Below are 25,090 nucleotides of genomic sequence, written 5' to 3' on the forward strand. Positions count from 1 at the left end.
CATCGGGTTTACAACAAGAGGTCATAGCATGTTGGTCAACCTTGTAGCTGTCAAGTTTGGGTTCCGATTATTTCCACACGGCACATAGAACTTTAACTAATATTCTGTCAATCACATAAAAATTAGTCAAGGGAACATATAGAAATATTGTATATTGTATATTCTGTGGCCTGTTTCCGGTTAGATTTTGTTACAGAGTCTCACTTGCCAATTAACAACAAAATCAAGAATGTCAATAGGCAAAAATACTCACTGGGACAAGTAACAGTCTTGGTGGCCTTATCTTTAACTAATATTCTGTCAATCACATAAAAATTAGTCAAGGGAACATATAGAAATATTGTATATTGTATATTCTGTGGCCTGTTTCCGGTTAGATTTTGTTACAGAGTCTCACTTGCCAATTAACAACAAAATCAAGAATGTCAATAGGCAAAAATACTCACTGGGACAAGTAACAGTCTTGGTGGCCTTATCACATTGGTGTTTGTATATTTTTGTATATGGGTTGTCTATGATAGGCCAACATCCAGGGTGTTGCATTGCATCACCATAACACTTGTCATGGACCTGACAGCATCTGACACAAACAGAGAACAAACAGAGGATTAATCTATTATTAATGCATTCCTTATGTCACATGAAATCACAGCACAAATAATAGGCAATATCCCGGCTATTTCTCTAGTGTGAGGCAGCTTGATGTTCAAAAAAATACACCCTCTGGACATGATGCAAGTATTTCGCAGGGACTTACCTGCAAACCCTTGATACTGAGGGCCCTATTTTGATTGTCTTAAAGGGGAGAACCACCCGTTTTCAACATTGAACTGTCATTAATATACCCTTGAGTTGTTATGTGGAAATAAGAAAAAAAGTCTTCTGTGTTGCCTAGAACTGGAGGATTGATTTTGGGGTTTGGCTTGAGAGGTACACTGTGATGACATCATCACGGTGTACTTTGACACCACAAGGCCACTGAGCTAGTTACTGTACATAGTACAGTATGTAGGGAGAAATAAATAAATATTTTCTTAAATAAAGTAGTAGTAGTGTAAGCCTTGCCGAGCCATGAGGCCAATAGGGCAGGAGCCCATCTCCTGTTTCTGTGTGAGGCAGGTAAGTACACCCCCATGACACTAGTATGTCGCAGGGACCTACCCAAAATCCAACCCTCGATGCTGAGGGCCAAGCAGGGAGGGAGGCATTGGGTCTCAGGGCAGACACTCTAGTCTCTAATTTGTTAAACTAAGGATTCGTCATAATTCTGTAACTATATACTATACTGTGCATAGTATGCATTCAAGTGCTCCCAAAAACTAGGCGCGGCAGAGGGAGAGCAGAGCCCAGGATTACATAGGCAATTGGCACTGGGTGAAAAATGGGTTGCAAAATCGTGGGATAAAAATTATAAAAAGAAAACAAAAACTCATAGCCTACCAGTAAGACTCCCTAATCGGGAGATAAGCGACCGTAGGTATCGCTAGAAGAGGGCCATGTGAGAAATGAGGGGTGGGGTCTCCACGTTGCCTTGGCGGACGAATAGGTACCGGCCCCGGCTCTCCCGGACGCTCCTAGGCCGAGTTAGGGCATTTTATGTGAGCTGCAGTGGAGGGGGTCCTCCACTGGGGGCGCCACCACTTTTGCATCCGTTCTGGAGTAGCAGGAGTGGGTGGTCCCCGGGAATTCCCCGTGAGCAGCCCCGTGGGGGTGGTCATTTGGTCATTTTTGCACATTTGGTATTTTTTTTACACCTGGGGGTCCTCCAGGGACCTGGGGGTCCCTGGAACTCCGGGGGTCCTTGGAGGTTGTAGTTTGGCAGGTAAGGAGTGTGTGTGCAAAATCTGGCATGGATCGGGGCAACGGTTGCGGAGATATGAGCAGGGCAAAAGTGTGACGTCTGACGCGTGACGGACGGACTGACTGACGCACGGACACCTGGTGGAGCTTTCTGTAGTAAGTGCGACCTACGGTCGCAATAAGATCAGGCAACAAATAAATACTTAAAACAAGAAAGCAACATACTGTAACACATCTTTGTAACATTTACATTCCCATCCCACCATTAGTTGTCCTTGAGTGCATACCTGTCAAGGTCATCAACAGGCGTACCATGGCCACCCTTCCCACAGAAGCAACCATAGTCACCGAATTTCAGGAACCGTTCGTCCCACCGGCTTCAGATTCGGCACGCGCGTTCCCCGCCGCGGCACGGAGTGCAGTGCCGGGCCTCGACCCGACCCGACGTGCGGTTTTCCCGAACCGGCGCGAAACGTTCGGAATCTCCTTATGCGGGGCTGATGGTTGACATCAGGCTGTTCCGGAGGAAATCGGCACAAGCGCTGACTCATTGTGACATCACTTCATAAAAGGCTCTGACATCACGTACGCCACATGAGTCAACAAAAAATGCCATGGTTACGTATTGAATGTCATCAGTATGACGTAACCGAACCACGGGCAGCAAGAGCCGTTGGCCGCCGCGTCCACGTCCAGGACGCGTCCATGGACGCGGGACGCGGCCGTGGGACGCGGGACTCGGCCGTGGGACGCGGGACTCAGCCGTGGGACGCGGGACTCGGCCGTGGGACGCGGCCGTGGACGCAGACGGCCGGCCGTGGACGAGGCCATGAAAAAAAGGCAGCGAAAAAAGGCCGCGAAAAAAAACAAATTGGGTGTCTATTGTATGTATTTTTTGATGGAGAATTCAAATATTACCTTCTTTTTGGGATAGGACAACTCTAACCTGCATCAATTGGTATTTTATAATTGCCAATTGTACCCTATCCATCTAAAAAAACTAATTGGATCTCGATTGTATGTATTTTTTGATGGAGAATTCAAATATTACCTTCTTTTTTTAGATGGGACAACTCTAACCTGCATCAATTGGTGCATCAACCTGCTATCCATCTATCAATCAATCAATCAATCAATCAATCTTATCTATCAATCTTATCAATCAATCCTGTCTGTCTGTCTGTCTGTCTGTCTGTCTGTCTGTCTGTCTGTCTGTCTGTCTGTCTGTCTGTCTGTCTGTCGTCAGTCAGTCAGTCAGTCAGTCAGTCAGTCAGTCAGTCAGTCAGTCAGTCAGTCAGTCTGTCTGTCTGTCTGTCTGTCTGTCTGTCATATCAATCAATCTCATATCTATCTATCAATCAATCAATCAATGAATCAATCAATCTATCAATCTCATATCTATCTATCTATCTATCTATCTATCTATCTATCTATCTATCTATCTATCCAGACAGACAGACAGACAGACAGACAGACAGACAGACAGACAGACAGACAGACAGACAGACAGACAGACAGATTTGATTGATTAGATAAGACTGATAGATAAGACAGATAGACAGATAGATAGATAGATAGATTGATTGATTGATTGATTGATTGATTGATTGATTGATTGATAGATAGATTGACAGATAGACAGATAGACAGATAGATAGATAGATTAGATTGATAGATTGATAGATTGATAGATAGATAGATATGAGATTGATTGATATGACAGACAGACAGACAGACAGACAGACAGACAGACAGACAGACTGACTGACTGACTGACTGACTGACTGACTGACTGACTGACTGACTGACTGACTGACTGACTGACTGATAAGATAGATAGATAGATAGATAGATAGATAGATAGATAGACAAGATAGATGATTGATTGATTGATAGATAGATAGATAGATAGATAGATAGATAGATAGATTGATAAGATTGATTGATAGATAAGATTGATTGATAAGATTGATTGATAGATAAGATTGATAGATAAGATTGATTGATTGATTGATTGATTGATTGATTGATAGATGGATAGCAGGTTGATGCACCAATTGATGCAGGTTAGAGTTGTCCCATCTAAAAAAGAAGGTAATATTTGAATTCTCCATCAAAAAATACATACAATCGAGATCCAATTAATTTTTTAGATGGATAGGGTACAATTGGCAATTATAAAATACCAATTGATGCAGGTTAGAGTTGTCCTATCCCAAAAAGAAGGTAATATTTGAATTCTCCATCAAAAAATACATACAATAGACATCCAATTTGTTTTTTAGATGGATAGGGTACAATTGGCAATAATAAAATACCAATTGATGCAGGTTAGAGTTGTCCTATGCAAAAAAGAAGGTCATATTTGAATTCTCCATCAAAAAACACATACAATAGACACCCAATTTGTTTTTTTTCGCTGCCTTTTTTTCATGGCCTCGTCCACGGCCGGCCGTCTGCGTCCACGGCCGCGTCCCGCGTCCCACGGCCGCGTCCCACGGCCGCGTCCCACGTCCCACGGCCGCGTCCCACGTCCCACGGCCGAGTCCCGCGTCCCACGGCCGAGTCCCGCGTCCCACGGCCGAGTCCCACGGCCGAGTCCCGCGTCCCACGGCCGAGTCCCGCGTCCCACGGCCGAGTCCCGCGTCCCACGGCCGCGTCCCACGGCCGCGTCCCGCGTCCATGGACGCATCCTGGACGTGGACGCGGCGGCCAGCGGCTGTCTCTCCAAGATGTAGACAGACAGATACAGAGATATCCATATATGGGCATAAAATGGATGCAGACATACAGATATCTCCATAATGGGCATGATCCATATATGGGCATAAATGGACCCAATCAATCAATCAATCAATCAACCTTTATTTATATAGCACATTTACACAATCGAAATTGACCAAAGTGCTTCACAGTAAATAAAATATAAAAACATAATAATAAAATATAAGAACATAAGAAATACACAAGATACATCAAATATGAATACATAGGCATAACAACCAGCAAGGTTAAAAATTAAACAATGCTTAGCCATCATGGAACATCGAAGGCCAGTGAGAAAAGGTGGGTTTTGAGGAGGGACTTAAAAATCTTGATGGATTTGGCAGCTCTAATATGGGGAGGGAGACCGTTCCACAGCACCGGGGCCGCGACTGCAAAGGCACGGTCACCTCTAGTTTTCCGGGTTATGTCTGGTGGAACAGTCAATAGTGACTGATCAGCAGATCTAAGTGCTCTGGGTGGGTTGTGACGGTGTATGAGTTCGGACATATATGGGGGGGCAAGGCCATTAAGGGATTTGAAGGTGAAGAGAAGAATCTTGAAGTCGATCCTTTGTTTAATCGGGAGCCAATGGAGAGAGATGAGAACTGGGGTGATGTGGTCGAATTTTTTGGTGCCGGTAATAAGGCGGGCAACTGCGTTTTGAACTAATTGGAGGCGTCTAAGTGCGGTTTGGTCTGTTCCATAATACAGGGCGTTACAGTTGTCGAGTCTAGTAGAGATAAAAGAATGTATGACGGTTTCAAATTGTTTGGCTGGGAGGTAGGGTTTAACTTTAGCAAGTAGGCGGAGGTGATAAAAACTGGTTTTGACAACGGCACTAATCTGTGTATCGAATTTGAAGTTGCAGTCGAATATGGTTCTTTGCGCTGGTGTGAATGTTGGATGTGAGGGGGCCCAGGGTGTTTACAGGAAGGGTGGGGTTATGGCCGAAGATGATGATCTCAGTTTTATTGTCATTTAGATGTAGGAAGTTGGCATCCATCCACTTTTTTATTTCATTGAGACAGTTAATCAGGGGGTCAAAGGAGTTATTGCTGTTGGGTATGAGAGGCATGTAGATTTGTACGTCATCAGCGTAGCAGTGGAATGATATGTCATGTTTGGAGAGGATGGGGCAGAGGGGAAGCATATATAATAGGAAAAGTAGGGGGGCCAAAATGGAGCCCTGGGGAACCCCACAGGTGAGAGGAGCCTCTGATGAGGAGAATTCACCCACCTGGACTGAAAAAGTCCGATCGGTCAGATAAGATCTGAACCAGGATAGGGCCGTCCTGGAGATGCCCACCTGGTTTTCCAGTCGAGAGAGCAATATTCTGTGGTCGACTGTGTCGAAGGCCGCTGAGAGGTCCAACAAAACTAAGATGGCTGGGCTACCCGAATCAACTGTTAAAATTAGGTCATTAAAAACTTTTAAAAGGGCTGTTTCCATGCTGTGTCCGGGTTTGAAACCTGATTGAAATTTTTCGTGGATGTTATGATTGATTAAAAACGACTGAAGTTGCATGTAGACTATTTTTTCTAAAACTTTTGACAGGAAGGGTAGCTGTGATATTGGTCTGAAGTTGGAGAGAATTTATGGATCTAAATTTTTCTTTTTAATAAGCGGGTGGACTATAGCATGTTTAAAGGGGACGGGGACCAGACCTGAGTTGAGGGACATATTAAAAAGTGAGGTCAGGCTTGGGCCAATGGAGCAAAAAACCTCTTTGAGGAGGCGGGGGGGGGGGGGGGGGGGGATGCTGTCTGTGGGACAGTTTGTAGGCCGGAGATGAGAGATTATGTCAGAGAGGGAGGAGAGGGATACCTCTGTGAAATGGTCGAGGGTGGCAGGGCACGGTAGAGATGCAGGGGGTGGGGCAGCGAAGGTGTGCAGTGACCTGAGAGCAGAGATTTTCTCAGTGAAAAATGCTTGAAAGTTATTACAGAGGGAGAGAGAAGGGGTAAGAGGGGAGACATCACGGGGATTGATGAGAGAATTAAAAATATCAAAGAGCACTTGTGGTTTGTGGCTATTGTTAGTGACAGTAGTGGATATAAAAGCAGATTTAGCAGCTTTTACGGCTCTTTGATAAGAGGCATGGCATTCACGGAGTATTTCAAGGTAGACATGGAGTTTATTTTTTATTCCAACGTCTTTCAGCACGCCTGGAAGAGCGCCTTAGAGCTTGTGTTGTATCATTCAGCCATGGCTCCGAAAGTGCGTTAGTGCGTTTTAGCCTGAGAGGAGCGATGTTATCTAAAATGGAAGTGCAAGTTGCGTTAAAATTTTCTAGGAGCACCTCAGCAGTGGGAGAGACATTCATGTCAGCGTTGGCGGCGAGGACAGTGTCATTGAATATATGGGAACCTGCTGATGATCACAAGTGATGATAGAGAATTGACCATTGGTTATAGTGAGGCAAACCTTTGTCACCATTCAGGACAGGTAGATGTGCTGCTGAAAAAACATCAGTTCTCCACGTAGGGTTGCCAATAGAAATATATCTAATAGATAGATCTATATGTTGCCAACTACATGAAATTCAAGCTGTAATAGGCCTAAGGCCAGTTTCATCGTACATGTGTGCACTGTTAAGTCGCTGATGTCATACAAGCTCCTAGCGGTTGCAGTTTCATGAAAGTTGGAAAGAGACAAATAGATAAACATGGACAGTGTGAAATATAGCGATAGCATGATATATATATATATATATATCAGAGATTGCGTTAGACCGGAAATTGCCGGATTTGACCGATTTATAATGACAAAGACCGGAAAATATAAACCTCATCGGACATAAGGACCGATTGAAAATGACACGGCAGTTCACCGCAAATCTCTCTCTCTCTCTCTCTCTCTCTCTCTCTCTTTCTCAATGTCTCTCTCTCTCTCTCTCTCTCTCTCTCTCTCTCTCTCTCCCTCATCACTCTCTCTCACATGCACGTCTGGTTGCGCAAACACACACGGGTTAAGTTACACTTTTTCCTGTTAATAATAACCTGTGTACAGAAATAAGCTGCATTGGGAGGTAAACGGGAGACACTTTATTGTGAAGGTAAGACAGGAAATGATAGTTGTTGCTGGGTAGGCCTAGTTGTCGGTTTGTTATGTTGTCGCTATGCTCTCTATGAGCTGCCTTGGTTTTGGAATATGAGCGCGCAGTTTAAGTTATAGTACATGAATGGACAGTCAAAAATAAGTTGTATTATCAGAACTGTTTAGCCTAAACATTAATTTGCGAACGGGGCGCTGGGGGAGAGAGAAGACAGCAGTCCATTTCAGCGTCATTTTGCAATGCGCACTGTGAACCCATGGGAATTATTGAAGGCACGCAGGACAACTACAACCCATATAAAACAAACTTTATACACTCGATTGAAGTTCTTTATGAGGAGATGTTATGGAAACTGTACAAGATCACCACCAAAGCCTTTTCAACCTTCCCAAAGTTGCATAACAGAGATGCAGGATGATCGTGACCACTCGACCATACTAGTGAGTAGTCTATAATTGATTCCTTTCTGGACAGATTAATCTATCAACCTATGAAACATTGCGCAGACCCCACTTTCAGACTATTTCTCATTATTCTGTACATTATTATGTGTTGGCCTGAAATATGATGCAGAACAGAAACAACTTGTTATGAAACCATGCAGTATCTGTGCAAACACACAGCCTGCGTGAGTAGTCCAATATAATCAATTTCCTTATGCAAGATGATCGATCATCATCAAAACATACAGCTTCGGAAGCTGTATGTTTTTTGTACAGCCTACTACTCCTTTACATTCAATTAGTTCAGTCCCAACTATACAGCAGGACTTAAACTGTTGTTATTGGCTATGTTTTTGCACCTGCTTGTCATCCATGCATTCAAATTATTATGTCCGATAAATTTTAATCATGCCGGTCACGATGACCGGCTGTTAAAAATCCTAGCGCAACCTCTGATATATATATATATATAGCCTACAAGGACTGACAAATACAGAGATCTCCATTTATGGCTTTAAAAGGGACAAGGTCTGACAGACACATGCCCATATATGGGCATATATCAGTCACATCAACGGTGGCATGTAGGTTTCGAATTCTAAACGTGAGGTTCTAGTTTTTTTCACCATTTTAGAAAATGTTTTCCCTATAATGATATGCCTACATGGACGCCAGCTAAATGTGGTTAATACATTAGCTAAAAGAGTATGTAGCTCACCTGAGATTCAACTTTATTGTCACTGCAAAAAAGTTTTTCTCATTTCAGAATATTTCCAGGAATTGCATGTACCGTAGGAACCCCGAAGCTCCATCATTTGCTGTTCCAAGAAAGGCCAAGAGAATAGAAAAAGAAGGAAAATAGGTCATATTATGTTATGTAAAACAAATGTCAAATATACATCAGTAGAGTAAGTTGCCTTGGGAGCTAACAGCTCCCAATCATGTGGCTTAAGGACTATTACAGCTTGATGTGCAAGCACTGAACCCCTGGAGTGAGATGATACAGTACACACTATGCAAAACATGCAAACAAAACCCATCCCTGTGTCAAAGTCATCATTATTTTTCCTGACATTTAGGAGTACATGTGCGCACTGTTGACTCGTTGAACATGAATACAAGAACAAGACACTGGGTGGATTGAGCTCAACTCTATTGCACGTTATCATCACATGTCATAAGCTCCTTTGCTATTCCAAGAAAGTTGGAAAGAGAGAAACAAAAAACATACACTGGACAGTGTGAAATATAGCTATATACATGCTATATAAATACTTTGCATGGTTGAAATAGCACCTAGACAAGTGCAATCTGAAGGTCAACAATATTTATCAGCTTTGGGGATGAAGGTGAACTTCATTGGCGGTCGCAATAAATACATGGACTGAAGGTACATGGCTGAAAGGTCAAACAGGGCATGAGTTATACCTATTCAAAGATTTTTTTAATATAAATATATAAACAGATTAAATGGAGTTGGAACAACTTAAGTTCGGGAGGAGATATGGCCAAGCAGAGGACAATCTACTACCCCTAACCAGCCACCGGTAACTCCACCCATGCCACCCTGTGCCAACCACTCACCCATCTCCTATCAAGCCGACAACTCCTCCTCTACCAATCACGGTGGTATATAAACCCGACTTGAAAAAACGGCGGCGTGCATAGTTTCCAGTAAACGCTGCACTACGTTCGTTTCAAGCTTAGCTCCACAGTCAAACTTTTTGAACACTCCTTTTCACAAACAACACATTCTACACCTTCTAGCAACTCCAGCATGGCACACCTTCTACAAATGTACGCTTCCGACGAGGATATATACAACCCCAGTCTCCAACAACAACCCACTACGTCTACTCACCAGTCTGCAGCACCACGACAGGTTAAATCCACCGTTTCCATTCCTTCCTGTACTCCACGCAAACTCCGAAAGCCGTACCTCACTCCTCACCAACGGCGCCCGTCAGCGTCAACACCAGCTCAGCAAACCCACCGCTCTTCTCCCAGCAACCCAAGCGGCGACGTCGCTCGCTCGGCAGCAGCGTCTCGTGGCGGCGACGCCGTGCGGCTTGCGAGTACTCACACGGCTACTCCACCACCACCAAGCTTCCGTGACGACGGCGACGGCGATGTTGCACGGCCGTCGCATCGCGGAAACGCGTCGCGTCAGGCCGCTCAGTCGCACGGCTGTGACGTCACTCGGTCGGCGTCAATAGATGACGTCACCAGGCTGCCTCGGGGCTTCTCGACCTCCACCACCTCCACACGCCAGTCATTCCAGCAGTCTCCCCATCATGTCCAGTCCAGCTATCCATCAGTTACAGTAACAGCCGCCACAGCAACAGCAGTCTCAGCAACAACATCGGCCAGTATTAATCAATCAGCCTACCACACTCCCCTCATTCCACTCGTGCATGATCCTCTACAGTCTGTTTCATTTGTTCCCACTTCATATGCTCCTCCCAAACCTGTCTTTTTCTCACTTGCTACAGCCACTCCAGCTCCTGTGCCCCCATCAGCCTTGGCACTCAATACCCCCATGGTTTCCTCCTCCCTCAGACATCAGATCCTCCAAGGTGTGGACATTGATCTCTCCTCCCTTGTCCGACCCACTGCAACAAACCATCAACCCAGATCCGTCGAAGTGGGAGGAGTCTCCATAACCCTCCGTGAACTCACGTCATCTTCCTCAACCATCCTCACCCCTACCGAGTTTGTACTGGCATTTTCCATTTTCCGTGACATCATCAGTTCCTCATACCCATCCCGCCGCCAGGAATTAGATGATCATCTATTCATTTGTATGGATTTGTCCGCCCGCTTTGGAGGCACACTATTCTACGAATACCATCGCCAGTTTTCCGCCAGAGCCGCTTCCAGACTAATTCAACGAAACACAGCCACCTACTGGGGCGCACTCGACCTGGACCTATACTGCAGGATCTTCGCAGGGAAGTCAACCAACACATGTAGCCTCTGTAATTGCCCTGCCCATCCCACCACTCAGTGCTCTTTCATCGCACCCGCCCCCTGCCCCCCCGCTCCGCAGCATTCCTCCAGCCCTGCAATTCCTCTCTTCAGCGAGCCCATGCCCCCAACCAACACCAGCTACCAATATCCTGCAACCTCCCAGGCCAGAGACCGTCGCGGCCGCCCTCTTGTTTTCGTGGGGAACAAAATGTTGTGTAACAACTTTAATGAGGGCGGCTGCGACCTCTCTTCATGCAAAATGCTCCACATGTGCACCTTCTGTGCCGGCGCCCACTCCCACATCTCCTGTCCCCAGGAACAAAACAATTCACCAGAACATCAACCATCCCCGCCGGCATCAACTTCACAAAACCAATAACTGCCTCTCCTCATCTCCTTATGCCCCCAGAAACAAACAAAACGCCATAACATCAACCATCTCTTTCTACCTGTGCGGCACCAACTTCACAATCAATAACTGCCTCTCCTCATCCAACATCCTCAAATCACCATACTACTCGACGGCTTCCAAAGGAACAAGACAAGGACTTCCCCCACAATGCAGCCATTCAAGCAGTCCAATTGTCCGGTCACAGCAATCCATCAGTCAACCCCTCACCTTTCAATTTTTTAGCCAGGTGTGTCCACATCCTACGCACTGGCCACACAGATGCCCACACAGACAATGCTCAACGCCATTTCCCTCCTGATTTCTTTTGGGGTCTTCTAAGATGCTCAGAGATTCCACCCTGCTCGTCATACTCGCCTCGCTGACCTAATTCCTTCGCTTTCATCATCTAACACAGCACAACCAACCAGTACGGCAACACCACTCCCATCTTCATCTTCTAACTTGACTCCTCAGCCCCTACGAGCCCCACCTTAATTACACATACTCCCGACGTGCACAGCACGCTTCTCCTTCAGGCCCACTTTCCATCACCAACCACGGTTCTGTTGTCACCCGCATATGGTTCCATTCTCACCTCCGACTGGTCCCCCCTAACCGAAACTCTCCAGAACCTTCTCCAGTCACTCTTTTGGAAATCGGAGCCGCATCCACAGCATCAAGCAAGGGAGTTCCCGACCACTTCATACAAATCCTCGGCCGCTCTTCCCAAGCCTACCACAGCTACATCCGTTCCAACTCCCCGGACCTACATAACGCCGAACTCTCCTCGATCTCGTAATCCCACAATCCGATTCTTTTGGGGTCTCTCTACATACTTCAGCACGGACGCGTGCTCTTGACCCCTAAGCCAAAGTACCTGGGTCTGCGACCCCCCGGAACCTCCCCCCTCATTGCCTGCCATCCTCCATCCATGCTCCTGACCATCTAAGCTGCACACTACACGCTTGCGTGTGGTGATGACCTTCGATGATCATGCCAGCACCCCAAATGTCATTCTCGTGCCCATGGCGATCTAAGCTGCACACTACACGCTTGCGTGTGGTGCTGACCTTAGATGACCACGCACTCAGAGTGTCATTTCACGCCCCTGGCCATCCAAGCTGCACACACCATGCTCGCATGGTGCGTGACCTTAGATGACCATGCCGGCACCCCCATGTCATCCATGCCCCGATGACCAAGCCGGCACCTACGGCATTCATGCCCCGATGCCCGTGCCGTCTCCCTCATGCTGTTCGGGCGTCTTAGCCATCTAAGCCGCACACAGCACGCTTGCGTGTTGTGATGTCCTTAGATGACTATTTTGCACTCAGCATCTTGGCCTTTTATGCTGCATGTCCCATGCCACGCATGCGATGCGCCCATAAACGACCATACTCCAAAAGCTAAATGTTGTTCGTGCCCTTGGCCATCTAAGCCGCACACTGCACGCTTGCGTGTAGTGCTGACCTTAGATGTACATTAGCACTCTGCATTCTTGGCCGTTCATGCCACACATCTCATGCCGCGCATGCGATGAGTCCATAAACGACCATACACCAAAACCTAAATGTTGTTCGTGCCCTTGACCATCTAAGCTGCACACTGCACGTTTGCGTGTAGTGCTGTCCTTAGATGACCATTAGCACTCTGCATTCTTGGACGTTTATGCCGCACATCTCATGCCATGCATGCGATGCGCCCATAAACGACCAGGCTCTCGGTCTTATAATAAACAACCTTAAACCTATATTTTGTCTGATGCTTGGTCTCTCCTAGTGAAATGGAGTTGGAACAACTTAAGTTCGGGAGGAGATATGGCCAAGCAGAGGACAATCTACCACCCCTAACCAGCCACCGGTAACTCCACCCATGCCACCCTGTGCCAACCACTCACCCATCTCCTATCAAGCCGACAACTCCTCCTCTACCAATCACGGTGGTATATAAACCCGACTTGAAAAAACGGCGGCGTGCATAGTTTCCAGTAACCCACCCTCCCTCCCTCTTCTTTCATTTCTACCTCTATCCTCTCTACAGGTTCCAAGTGGGGTCTCTCTACATACTTCAGCACGGACGCGTGCTCTTGACCCCTAAGCCAAAGTACCTGGGTCTGCGACCCCCCGGAACCTCCCCCCTCATTGCCTGCCATCCTCCATCCATGCTCCTGACCATCTAAGCTGCACACTACACGCTTGCGTGTGGTGATGACCTTCGATGATCATGCCAGCACCCCAAATGTCATTCTCGTGCCCATGGCGATCTAAGCTGCACACTACACGCTTGCGTGTGGTGCTGACCTTAGATGACCACGCACTCAGAGTGTCATTTCACGCCCCTGGCCATCCAAGCTGCACACACCATGCTCGCATGGTGCGTGACCTTAGATGACCATGCCGGCACCCCCATGTCATCCATGCCCCGATGACCAAGCCGGCACCTACGGCATTCATGCCCCGATGCCCGTGCCGTCTCCCTCATGCTGTTCGGGCGTCTTAGCCATCTAAGCCGCACACAGCACGCTTGCGTGTTGTGATGTCCTTAGATGACTATTTTGCACTCAGCATCTTGGCCTTTTATGCTGCATGTCCCATGCCACGCATGCGATGCGCCCATAAACGACCATACTCCAAAAGCTAAATGTTGTTCGTGCCCTTGGCCATCTAAGCCGCACACTGCACGCTTGCGTGTAGTGCTGACCTTAGATGTACATTAGCACTCTGCATTCTTGGCCGTTCATGCCACACATCTCATGCCGCGCATGCGATGAGTCCATAAACGACCATACACCAAAACCTAAATGTTGTTCGTGCCCTTGACCATCTAAGCTGCACACTGCACGTTTGCGTGTAGTGCTGTCCTTAGATGACCATTAGCACTCTGCATTCTTGGACGTTTATGCCGCACATCTCATGCCATGCATGCGATGCGCCCATAAACGACCAGGCTCTCGGTCTTATAATAAACAACCTTAAACCTATATTTTGTCTGATGCTTGGTCTCTCCTAGTGAAACACACAGCAGGCACAAAATGGAGAAATTAAGTGTTAATGTTTTTTTTGTTTTTTATTAAGAGGAAGACACCTCAGAGCCAATATATCATGGCCTCAATGTGTGTGTGTGTGTGTGTGTGTGTGTGTGTGTGTGTGTGTGTGTGTGTGTGTGTGTGTGTGTGTGTGTGTCTGTTGCTTAATGACAGCGTTTGTGGGGAAGGTGATGATGCTCCGGAATGTATTTTGTACGGGAGAAACATTCGACCGCTTTCCTGTTGCAGTCACAGATACATTTATCACATTTACTGTTGCCGTCACCTAGATGAAAAAAAAAAAAATTAAAAACAAGAAGATCATTAGGCAGTGTCACATACCAAAAATAGCAGATCTACAAACTTGTAGATGACAAAGTATAAATCGGGTTTACTACGAGAAGTCATTGCATTTCAAATAGCTTCAGCCAGCTTCTTCAGAAACTTGGTAATGGAGAAACAGATAAGTAAAGAAGACTTCACCGTGGTTAACGTAGTACTTAGTACATAGTACTGTAACTAATATTCTGTCAACAAGTGAATCATGGGAAGAACTCCCTGTTAATGTCATGTGGGTACATAGAAATATTGTACACAATTTCTAAGCTTATACAGTATGTTCTGTGGCCTGTTTCCAGTTAGATTTAGTTACTTAAGCCCCTTTTCCACTGGCCCAACACCACACCACTCCACCCCGCCCACTTGTGCTAGGTTTTCCACTACAAGGACCTGGGTAGAGTGGTGTGAAAGTGGTACTAAACATGGTACTAAAAAGTATCTAATCCAGAGTCTGAGCTAGGCCAAACACATCATAATGACTGATCATTCACTGACTTTTCATTTAGACCACCAGCATACAGTATAGTTGTAATACATGATAATAGATTCTATTGTGTTATAACCACTATTATAATCTATTATAGTGTATTATAGTCACAGTTTTATAATCCATTATAGTGTATTATAATTAGGTTAGTTGTAATACAATTTTATATTGTATTATAATCACAGTTAAAAGGGTCAATTTGCTTCTTGCCGATAGGGGTACTTTTGTGTAATGGAAAATGTAGATAATTTAAATGGTGCGGTGTGGTGTGGTGCAGTGTAGTGTTGTGTAGTGTGGTGCTAACGCTGCAGTCAAAAAGGGGCTTTAGATATCTCATGCATTTAACAACAAAATCAAAGAGTGTCAATAGGCAAAAATACTCACTGGGACAAGTAACAGTCTTGGCGGCTTTATCACATTTGTATTTGTATAGTTAAGTGTATGGCAGAAACACTTATTGTACTCGCTCAGGAAAGCTTCGGCACGTAACTAGTGCCGCACCATTTACGCCACCCCCGCAATATATACATCAAAACGTGCGGCTCGGCCAGGAATGGTGTGCTATTACTTTTCTTTCCGATCCGCGTTACCATGGTGACGTAATTGGCAAAAAACGAAAATTACGTTGCTATGGTAACGGATTGACTTATAATGGGAAAATGCAAAAAGTCACATTCAAGTGTTTTTCTCTCGCAAACCATAAGGGCTACATTTTCAAAACTTGGAAAGGAGATTCGTAATAATTTTAAGAATGAATAGAAAAATAATTACATCACTCGGCCTCATGGTGGCGCTATAACGGCCCACTTTACGTTTTTCCCCGTAACTCTTGAACCGTAGATCAGAAAATTAAATTTATTTTTTCCCTGGATTCCTTGGGTCAAGACGCATCTCCCCATATAGGCCATACCCATTTGCGCCAGGCTAGATTTTCCGCCATCTTGAATTTTCTCCAAAACACACTTTTTGCTCCTTTTCCTACATATTTTCTTCAAATGTCACAAAAATCGGTACACATGATCTATGAACGCATGCAATGTGTTCTATATCTATGAATCTGGGAAATCTTGCAAGCACATTCCCACTAGGTCAAGGAACAGATGCCACCCTTCTTACATTGGCCTGTTCAGCGACGTAGGAGACGGGGGGGTCGCGTACGTTTTGTCCCCCGTGGGCCGCGGACCACCAGTTGGGCTGCCGCGACGCTGAATTCCAAAAAGGAGAAGAAAAAAGCCTCAAATGGGGCCGGCACTAGGACCACGCGGACGCTAGAAGAGGCTGCGGTCAGCCCGTAGGCTTCCCTATGCTCGAAACTGGTCGTGTCATGTAATTCTAATTAAAGGGATAAGAAACCCCGCCTCTAATTTGTTTTATGGGATTTCAGAACATGAAAAGAAATCTGAAATGTTGGCATGGTTATCTGCTGTTGTGGGGGGAGGGGACGGAGTAATGCGTGCACATCATTGTGTTAGAACTATCAGAGAGACAGAGCGAAGCTGTCGTACTTGTTGCTGTTTCCATTTCGGAAACAATTTTTTAAAACCAGCCATTGGAGGTGTAAAAACTAAAAAGTATAAACATTCGGCAACTCCATGTTCTATAACCATTTAAAATGGGCAAGTATTTTACAAAGAAGTTGGCTGAGCTTTTATCCATGGACACACTTTCTCCAGCTTTGGACTGTTTACCACGGAACCGAAGAAGAAGGGACGCTAAGCTATCGCCGATAGCTATTTTCTGTGTAGTGTGTGTGTGTGTGTGTGTGTGTGTGTGTGTGTGTGTGTGTGTGTGTGTGTGCGTGCGTCGTGACAGTGCGCGCACACACACACGACATCCACACACGAAAAATAGCAGATCTACAAGCTCACAACGCGTCGCGAAAGTGACACGTTGTGAGCTTGTATATCAGCTATGTAGCCGAGCTAATAGCCGTACGGCTATTTAGCTCGGCTACATAGCTACGTAACTGATATACAAGCTCACAACGAGTCACTTTCGCGACGCGTTGTGAGCTTGTAGATCTGCTATTTTTCGTGTGTGGACGTTGTGTGTGTGTGTGCGCGCTGTCACGACGCACGCGCACACACACACACACACACACGCACACACACACACACACACACACACACACACACGCTACACAGAAAATAGCTATCGGCGATAGCTTAGCGTCCCTTCATCTTCGGTTCCGTGGTAAACAGTACAAAGCTGGAGAAAGTGTGTCCATGGAAAAAAGCTCTGACAGCTTGTTTGTAAAATACTTGCCCATTTTAACTGGTTATAGAACATGGAGTTGCCGAATCTAATCAACAAGTGCCTACCCACTGCGACAGCCGTACAGTCTATGCTCTGAACAACACAACGACACGCCACAACAAGGGCAGAATGAAACCACGCCCCCCCCTTGATACAACTCTATATTAAACAAACGTTAATATTAATTAGATATGCCTACGTCACATTGCACTCTAGAACAATGATAGCTAAAATTTAATGAGTGGCGCCAAAGTTTTCTTTTCTTCTAGAAACCGGAATTTAACAGAAATAGCTACAGAGACAGCAGAAAGCTCTGAATCCACAAGGCTATAGGCAAACTGAACCATATCACTGCTCCCTATCACAAGTGACTCATTGATATAATATATATTTATAGAAAAAGTGATTTTGTGTTTCATGGACCTTTAAGTCCATTACTTCCTGTAAGTAGACTTAAAAATATAACCAGTTCCCTACGGGAGTAGCCTCTTATTTTGAAATCTACCATTTTGAGAGGAAGTGAAGTGCTTCTGCTTGTTAGTTATTGGCTACTTGGCACAGCCTTTCTGCAGCCCAATGTAAACAGAAGAACTCACGTGTGGACCAGTGTGGATTGTACAAGCTTTTGACTAAACTAAAGTTCATATTATGATATGAAAACAATGCTCCTTTGACTTAAACAACGTACACCCTTTGAAAGTTTGTTAAACTTTGCACATCCGCAGCAGATTAGGTAAGGAGCTGGTTAATTACCTTCTGCTGGTTGGCTGTGCTTCTCGGTGATAACTGATAAGAGCATAGATTGTAGAAAATAATTATGTTGAGAGGCATAGAGCTGTTGCTTTGGTGTTGCGACTGTCTCTTTCTCTTTATAGTTGTTTATTTTGTCTCATCTCTCTGTGATACAGTAGTAGTTGTGCTCCGTGTGTACAATCATATACAGGAGTGTTATCAATTAAAACAAGCATGCATGTCGTCACTCGTCATGCCGTCATGTAATTAACGGTTCATAAAATATCTTCTTTCCTCTGGTTCGGCGTTAAACCTGCCAGTCTCCAGAGCTAATGGTAACGTTCCTGGTGAATTATGTAATAATAATAATAATAAATATAGCTGCAAGCAGCGATAAAGTTAACTCCTCAAGGTCTTAACTCTCAATATCTTTATTTTCCAACTTTTTCATTTGTTGTCTTCTTTGTTGAAGAGCTGGTCATCAGGTTGTAAACCTTCAAAACAGAAGGTTAACAACCTTGCCATTTTCAACAACGTAAGCATCTCTTTTAAATCACTCAAGTCTCCAAAACAATGTTTTCAAATAATTCAAGTAGTAAATGTCTTCAAATAAAGTTTTTAAACGGTATAAGTATTGTGAAGTTTGAACCCAAACCAGCACACGGAAACAGTTCTCAAGGTGAAAACGCAATAAGCGTTGTTTTATTCAAGGGGCGTTCCCCTAAAACATGAAATAAAGTTTTTCCCAAAACCGGGGCTTTTAACTCAAAATATGCTTCTTTCAGGACTTCACAAACAGGGGTTATGTTCGAAACACGTGTTTCACAGTATGCCGTTGCTTCCATAAACACATGGCATTTCTCTTCATTTTTTTCACCACTGGGTAAATGTAAACAGGTGCTCACTGCTGACATAACTTGATGAGGTTCCCCTCCAGTGATACTGTTCATATTGATACTGATATTAAATGTAAACATAGGTTAATGAGGCTTCTTGCCTAACTGGTCCACATGCAACCATCAGTCCATCACAGAGAGGAAAAAGTCTTTGGGATATTGAACATTTTGTGCAAAGCATATTTGCCTGTGCATACCTGCTGTATTCTTATGTTTGTTTTGTATAACTGCTGACTACAGTAGGCCTACATGTCCCTGTCTGTCTAAAATATGCCACAACTAAAGCCCCTTTAACAAAAACATACCTCAGGTTTTTTCACAATCATCAAACTCAAGGAAATCACCATGAAAAGAAGACATCTTACTAACGAATATCTCTCTTATATCATCATATTTATAGGGCTTCAACAACCAAAACATAAAATATCTTCTTTCCTCTGGTTTGGCGTTAAACCTGCCAGTCTCCAGAGCTAATGGTAACGTTCCTGGTGAATTATGTAATAATAATAATAAATATAGCTACACGCAGCGATAAAGTGGCCAAGGCAGAAAAAGCAGGAAAGGGTTAGGGTTCGGGTTAGGGTTAGGGTTAGGGTTAAACTCAAGCGGAAGACATCTGTGTTTTTGTTAAGTAAGCTCCGCCCTTAGATTTTCCGCCATTTAGAGCAGTTTGTAAAACGCTTAAACCCGCTTTTATTCTGGAATTTTCGCGTCACGTCCACAAAACTTTTTTTACATGAACTTTGGACCAATATCTAAAGATCTGTCAGATCGGATTAAAAAAAAAAATTGAAACATGCTTTTTTTAATAATTCAATGAATATTGCAGTTTTATGCAAATTATTCTTCTGCCTCTAAATCATACATGCAAAGTAACATGTTCATGGCATTTGGCAAAGATGTAGAGTGTTAGTCCAAATATCACTAAAACCAATCTTACTCCAATTGGCCAAAGGGAGGCGCTATATCATTTTGAGCAGTTTGTGAAAACGCTTAAACCTGATTTTTTTAGCAATTTGCATGAAACATTCTACACACAATCTAAGGACCTTTATCTAATATGCCTATGAAGTGCACACACACAAAACAATTATAATAATATTAATAAATATAGCTGCAAGCAGCGATAAAGTGGCCAAAGCCAAAAACACCTCAAATCATGAACACAGCCTGCAATGTGCATGAAATCTTGCAAGCACATTCCCAATAGGTCAAGGAACAGATACCACCCTTCTTACATTGGCCTGTTATAGCGCCACTAGCTGGTCAACTTTTGCACGACACATTTTTGGAATAAAATGGACCAATCTTTGACGTCAGTAACGTCAAAGAGAGCACTGCCTGCGATCTTGACATTTTGTACTTTTATAGCCATTGTTTTCTGGCTTGAAGCGAGCCCACAATTGTTTCGAAGGAACAATATTTTCTAGTTACCTTTGAAGTCATCATTTCGCTGGAAAGATTAGCTTCAAAAATTGCATCCTAAGTAGGAGATTTATTTTTTTCGTGGGAAAGGTAATGAGTGACTACTTACAACTGTGTGATTTGGGCGTGGACACAGAACCCTGAATGGAGGCAGGACTCCCTGTTACATACTGTATATAAACCTGCTGGTGGTGACAAGACATAGACTCACTGGGGGACAACTGATTCACGGTGAGTGCACTGCCTGTACAATGTATTCTTAGCTCTCAGGGTTGTGTGTATTAGGCCCACGAGAGAGATAGTGCATAATGATAATGGAATTCTATAACTCTGTAATTAGAATGGTCTGTGCTTGCTGTGCTAGAGATAGAATTGCTTGCAAGAGCCAAGGAATATGACCTAAAGGGTTCCCTGGCTAATACGACAAATATGCCTTAATACATTATAATTGTCCTCTATAACTACAATGTAAAATTAAAAACACCTTAAATATTTTATTTCTTCTAAAAATAGCTAATCTTTCACTCAATAGGGGAAATGCCTGTCGCAAGTTGATGTCATAAATGTCATGTGTGATCTATCCCTATGGAATTTATGGCATGCATGTGCAAATAAAAACAAACGTAATACTTCCTATGCTTAATGAGCATCAAATCAATATTTCAAATGTGTTTGTGTTTGTTTTTGTGTTTTGCACATGCATGCAATAAATTCACACATGACATTTATGACATCATCAACTTGCGACAGGCATTTCCCCTATTGAGTGAAAGATTAGCTATTTCTAGAAGAAATAAAATATTTAAGGTGTTTTTAATTTTACATTGTAGTTATAGAGGACAATTATAATGTATTAAGGCATATTTGTCGTATTAGCCATGCAGGGATCCCTTTAAACGTGTGGAAGTCAGAAATGGAAGTCAGAAGTCAATATCCAGAACGAATCAGTATTGTTACATTTCTGTGTAACTGACAGAGATAGAAAGATTTACAATTTAGGCATTTAGCAGACGCTTTTAATCCTAAGCGATTTACAATAAGCTGGTAATACATCAATATAATAAGCAAGATAATGTGTCAGTAACAACAACAATATAACAAATGCATAGGAATATCAATCTAGAAAAACAATAACATAGGTAGACCACGCACCTAATCAGTACAAAAAAAAATCAAAAACCTAAAAATGCTACGGTATCTAGCTTCATGTGTGGTCATCGAGGGAAGGGGAGTGTTACAGTAGTGCTAAGGGTTTAGGTGGAGTCTGAAGAGGTGAGTCTTCAGTCCACGGCGGAAGCTAGGGAGTGAGTCTGTAGTTCTAAGTGCAACAGGGAGTTTATTCCACAGTTTGGGGGCCAGGAGGGCAAATTGTCTCGGACAAGTGGATTTTTGTCCTTTTTTTCTTCTTTTTTTTAGTGAGGGTTCTGTCAGCATCCCTTTGTTGGCTAATCTGAGTGAACGGTGGGGTTGTAGGGGTTGATCAGGTTTTGGAGGTATGGAAGAGCCATACCTTTGGCTGCTATGAAAGTCAGCATCAGTGTTTTGTATTCAATGTGGGCCGCAACCGGGAGCCAGTGGAGGGAGCGGAGAAGCGGGGAGACGTGAGAATTTTGGCTGGTTGAAGACCAATCGTGCTGCGTCATTTTGGATCAGTTGGAGAGGCTTATGCACATGCTGGGGCATTGAATTATCTTATTGGTTTAAGATCAAATATTATGTTTATAATATTTCAAAATTAAATATGTCATATCATTCATAAAAACACATATCTATGGCATCATATCATGGCATCCTAGTGGTAAATTCAATATAGGTTAAAAGGATCCCTGGCTAATACGACAAATATGCCTTAATACATTATAATTGTCCTATATAACTACAATGTAAAATTAAAAACACCTTAAATGTTTTATTTCTTCTAGAAATAGCTAATCTTTCACTCAATAGGGGAAATGCCTGTCGCAAGTTGATGATGTCATAAATGTCATGTGTGATTTATCGCTATGGAATTTATGGCAGAAAACAAACACAAACAGATTTGAAATATTGATTTGTTGCTCAAATTAAACATAGGAAGTATTACGTTTGTTTTTATTTGCACATGCATGCCATAAATTCCATAGGGATAGATCACACATGACATTTATGACATCATCAACTTGCGACAGGCATTTCCCCTATTGAGTGAAAGATTAGCTATTTCTAGAAGAAATAAAATAATTGAGGTGTATTTAATTTTACATTGTAGTTATAGAGCACAATTATAATGTATTAAGGCATATTTGTCATATTAGCCAGGGATCCCTTTAAAGTAATGCGTAGGGGAGAGTGTTTTCTGCAGGTCTTTCAGTCCGAGTGTATCAAAGGGTGCGTTCTAAAATGCGCACCGGGTGTGTGCTACTCAGTGTAGTGAGTGCCTAAACCCAACCCAACCCTAATCCTAACCCTAACCTCAGTAAAACTATGCCTAAACCCAACCCTAACCCTAACCCTAACCTCAGTAAAACTATCCCTAAAACTAACCCCAACCCTAACCCGACCCGGTGCTTATTTCCGAACGCACCCTTTGATACACTCGGACTGAAAGACCTGCAGAAAACACTCTCCCAGCTGTGTAGACCACAATGACAGATTTTTATCATTTACCATTTGACATTATTTGAAAACTGATTAACTTCCTTAATCTAGGACTATGGAAAAAATAATATAATCAAGACTGATTTCCTCACTTTGACTGTCTCTAGATGAAGCTGTCAGCATTGGTGTTCTTAGCCCTGTTGGGGCTGGCCGAGCAGAAAATATTTGAGGACAATGTCAAACTGGAGTGGGTGACTTGGACCGGTTACCTCCCCAACGATGCTGTTTCCATTTACAACCCCTACACTCACCGCAGAGACTACGTCTGTAAATCCACATTCATGATAGATTGTTATTCTGGGTTCTTCAGTCCAAAACTGGGTCCTTACTGCCACTACTCTTCTAATACCCGCGAGGTGGTCAGCCGCTCCTTCAAGATCCTGATCAACAAGGATAACTTTGAGTTCCTGGAGTGGAAGTGGGATTCCGACGGTAGGGTGCCTCGACACTCTGTCAAGATCGGTCCTGAAAGTCCCAAGTGGTATGTGGGGAAAAACAAGTATGGACTTGGTAGGGTGGATGTTAAGAACAAGAAATTTTACCTCCCCTCGGAGGGTAAGGAGTACTGGTATCATTCATATCAGGTACTGACCATCAACAAGGATGCCGTTAGTGAGCATATCTCTGATGTCAAGTACAAAATTGATGAGGCAAAGATCTTCCGGCAGCCACCAACGACCATGCGCAGATCTCAGGTGATCAACAATGGGTGCCGGAATGTGGTGAAGACCGTGTCTCTCTCCAAGACAACTGAGGTGGAAAACAGCTGGAACATCGGCAGCTCCACCATGGTGGGTGTCACCACTGGCATCACTGCCGGGATCCCCCTCATCGGCTCCGCGAATATTGAAGTCACGTTGGAGCAGACGATGCAGTTTGACAAAGGGACCACTAAAAGGAAGTCTGAGACCCACTCTGTTGAGGTGCAAGTCACCGTCCCACCGAACCACTCCTGTACTGTCCGAATGGAGGGCCGTCAGATCAAGGCTGACATCCCCTACACGGCCCGCCTCAGTCGGACCTACCGCAATGGGAAGACCCGGACGACCACCATTGTAGGCAAGTACAATGGGGTGCAGACCGGAGAGGTTCGGGCAGTGGTCGACCGCTGTAAGCCTGTGGCCAACGCCAAGCCCTGCCCCTAAGACCACCTCACCACCTGCCTGACTGATATTAAAACATGGATGCAAAAAAACTTCCTCAAACTCAACAGCAATGAATCTGAAATTATCATTATTGGTCCCAAAGCCCTCACCCGCTCCACCATGAACCTCTCCCTCAATATTGATGGTTCCACTATCACTCCCTCCAGGCCTCCACCAGCAACCTCTGTGTCATCCTGGACCCCACCCTCTCCTTCCAATCCCATGTCAACAACATTACCAAAACAGCCTTTTTCCACCTCCGAAACATTGCCCGCCTCTGTCCCACACTATCCCAAACTGCTGCAGAGACACTCATCGATGCCTTCATCACATCCAGACTCGATTGCTGCAATAGCCTTCTCTACGGTGCCACCCCAAAGTTTTCAAGAAACTGCAATATGTGCAAAACTCTGCTGCCCGTGTAGGGTTTTTTGGAGCCCCCTGTAGGCCGGTATATGTAATTAGCAGGCAAATGGGGAAGGCCGCAGTGAGCCTGCTATAGAGTTTGGTTACATCAAGACACCTATTGCAGTTTATATGGAAGTGGAGATGTGAAAAATCAATAATGTGAACAATGAATAATGTGAAAGCATATTTTTACAAAAGATGAAAACTGGAATTTGAATTTGCATGAGAGTAATTTTTGTTTTGTCCAAGAAGGAGTTTGTCCCAAGAAGAAGTGTGGTTTAAGAAGTATGTTGCTTTTATTTTGTTTATTTTGA

At 44.2% G+C, this 25,090-nt stretch overlaps 1 protein-coding gene across 1 annotated transcript; it reads left to right on the plus strand.

The window, feature by feature from the left end:
• Nucleotides 1-23,330: 23,330 nt before the first annotated feature.
• On the plus strand, nt 23,331-24,495 carry LOC308295465 (natterin-3-like; the record flags this gene model as incomplete). The annotated part of the gene is made up of 1 exon (XM_080738515.1): nt 23,331-24,495. The coding sequence occupies one exon, from the start codon at nt 23,331-23,333 to the stop codon at nt 24,366-24,368; it is 1,038 nt and encodes a 345-aa protein (XP_080594641.1). The 3' UTR covers nt 24,369-24,495.
• Between the last annotated feature and the right edge of the window lie 595 nt (nt 24,496-25,090).

This window comes from Nannobrachium achirus (assembly GCF_963921795.1).
Source record: "Nannobrachium achirus genome assembly, chromosome: 12".
Lineage (NCBI taxonomy): Eukaryota > Metazoa > Chordata > Actinopteri > Myctophiformes > Myctophidae > Nannobrachium > Nannobrachium achirus.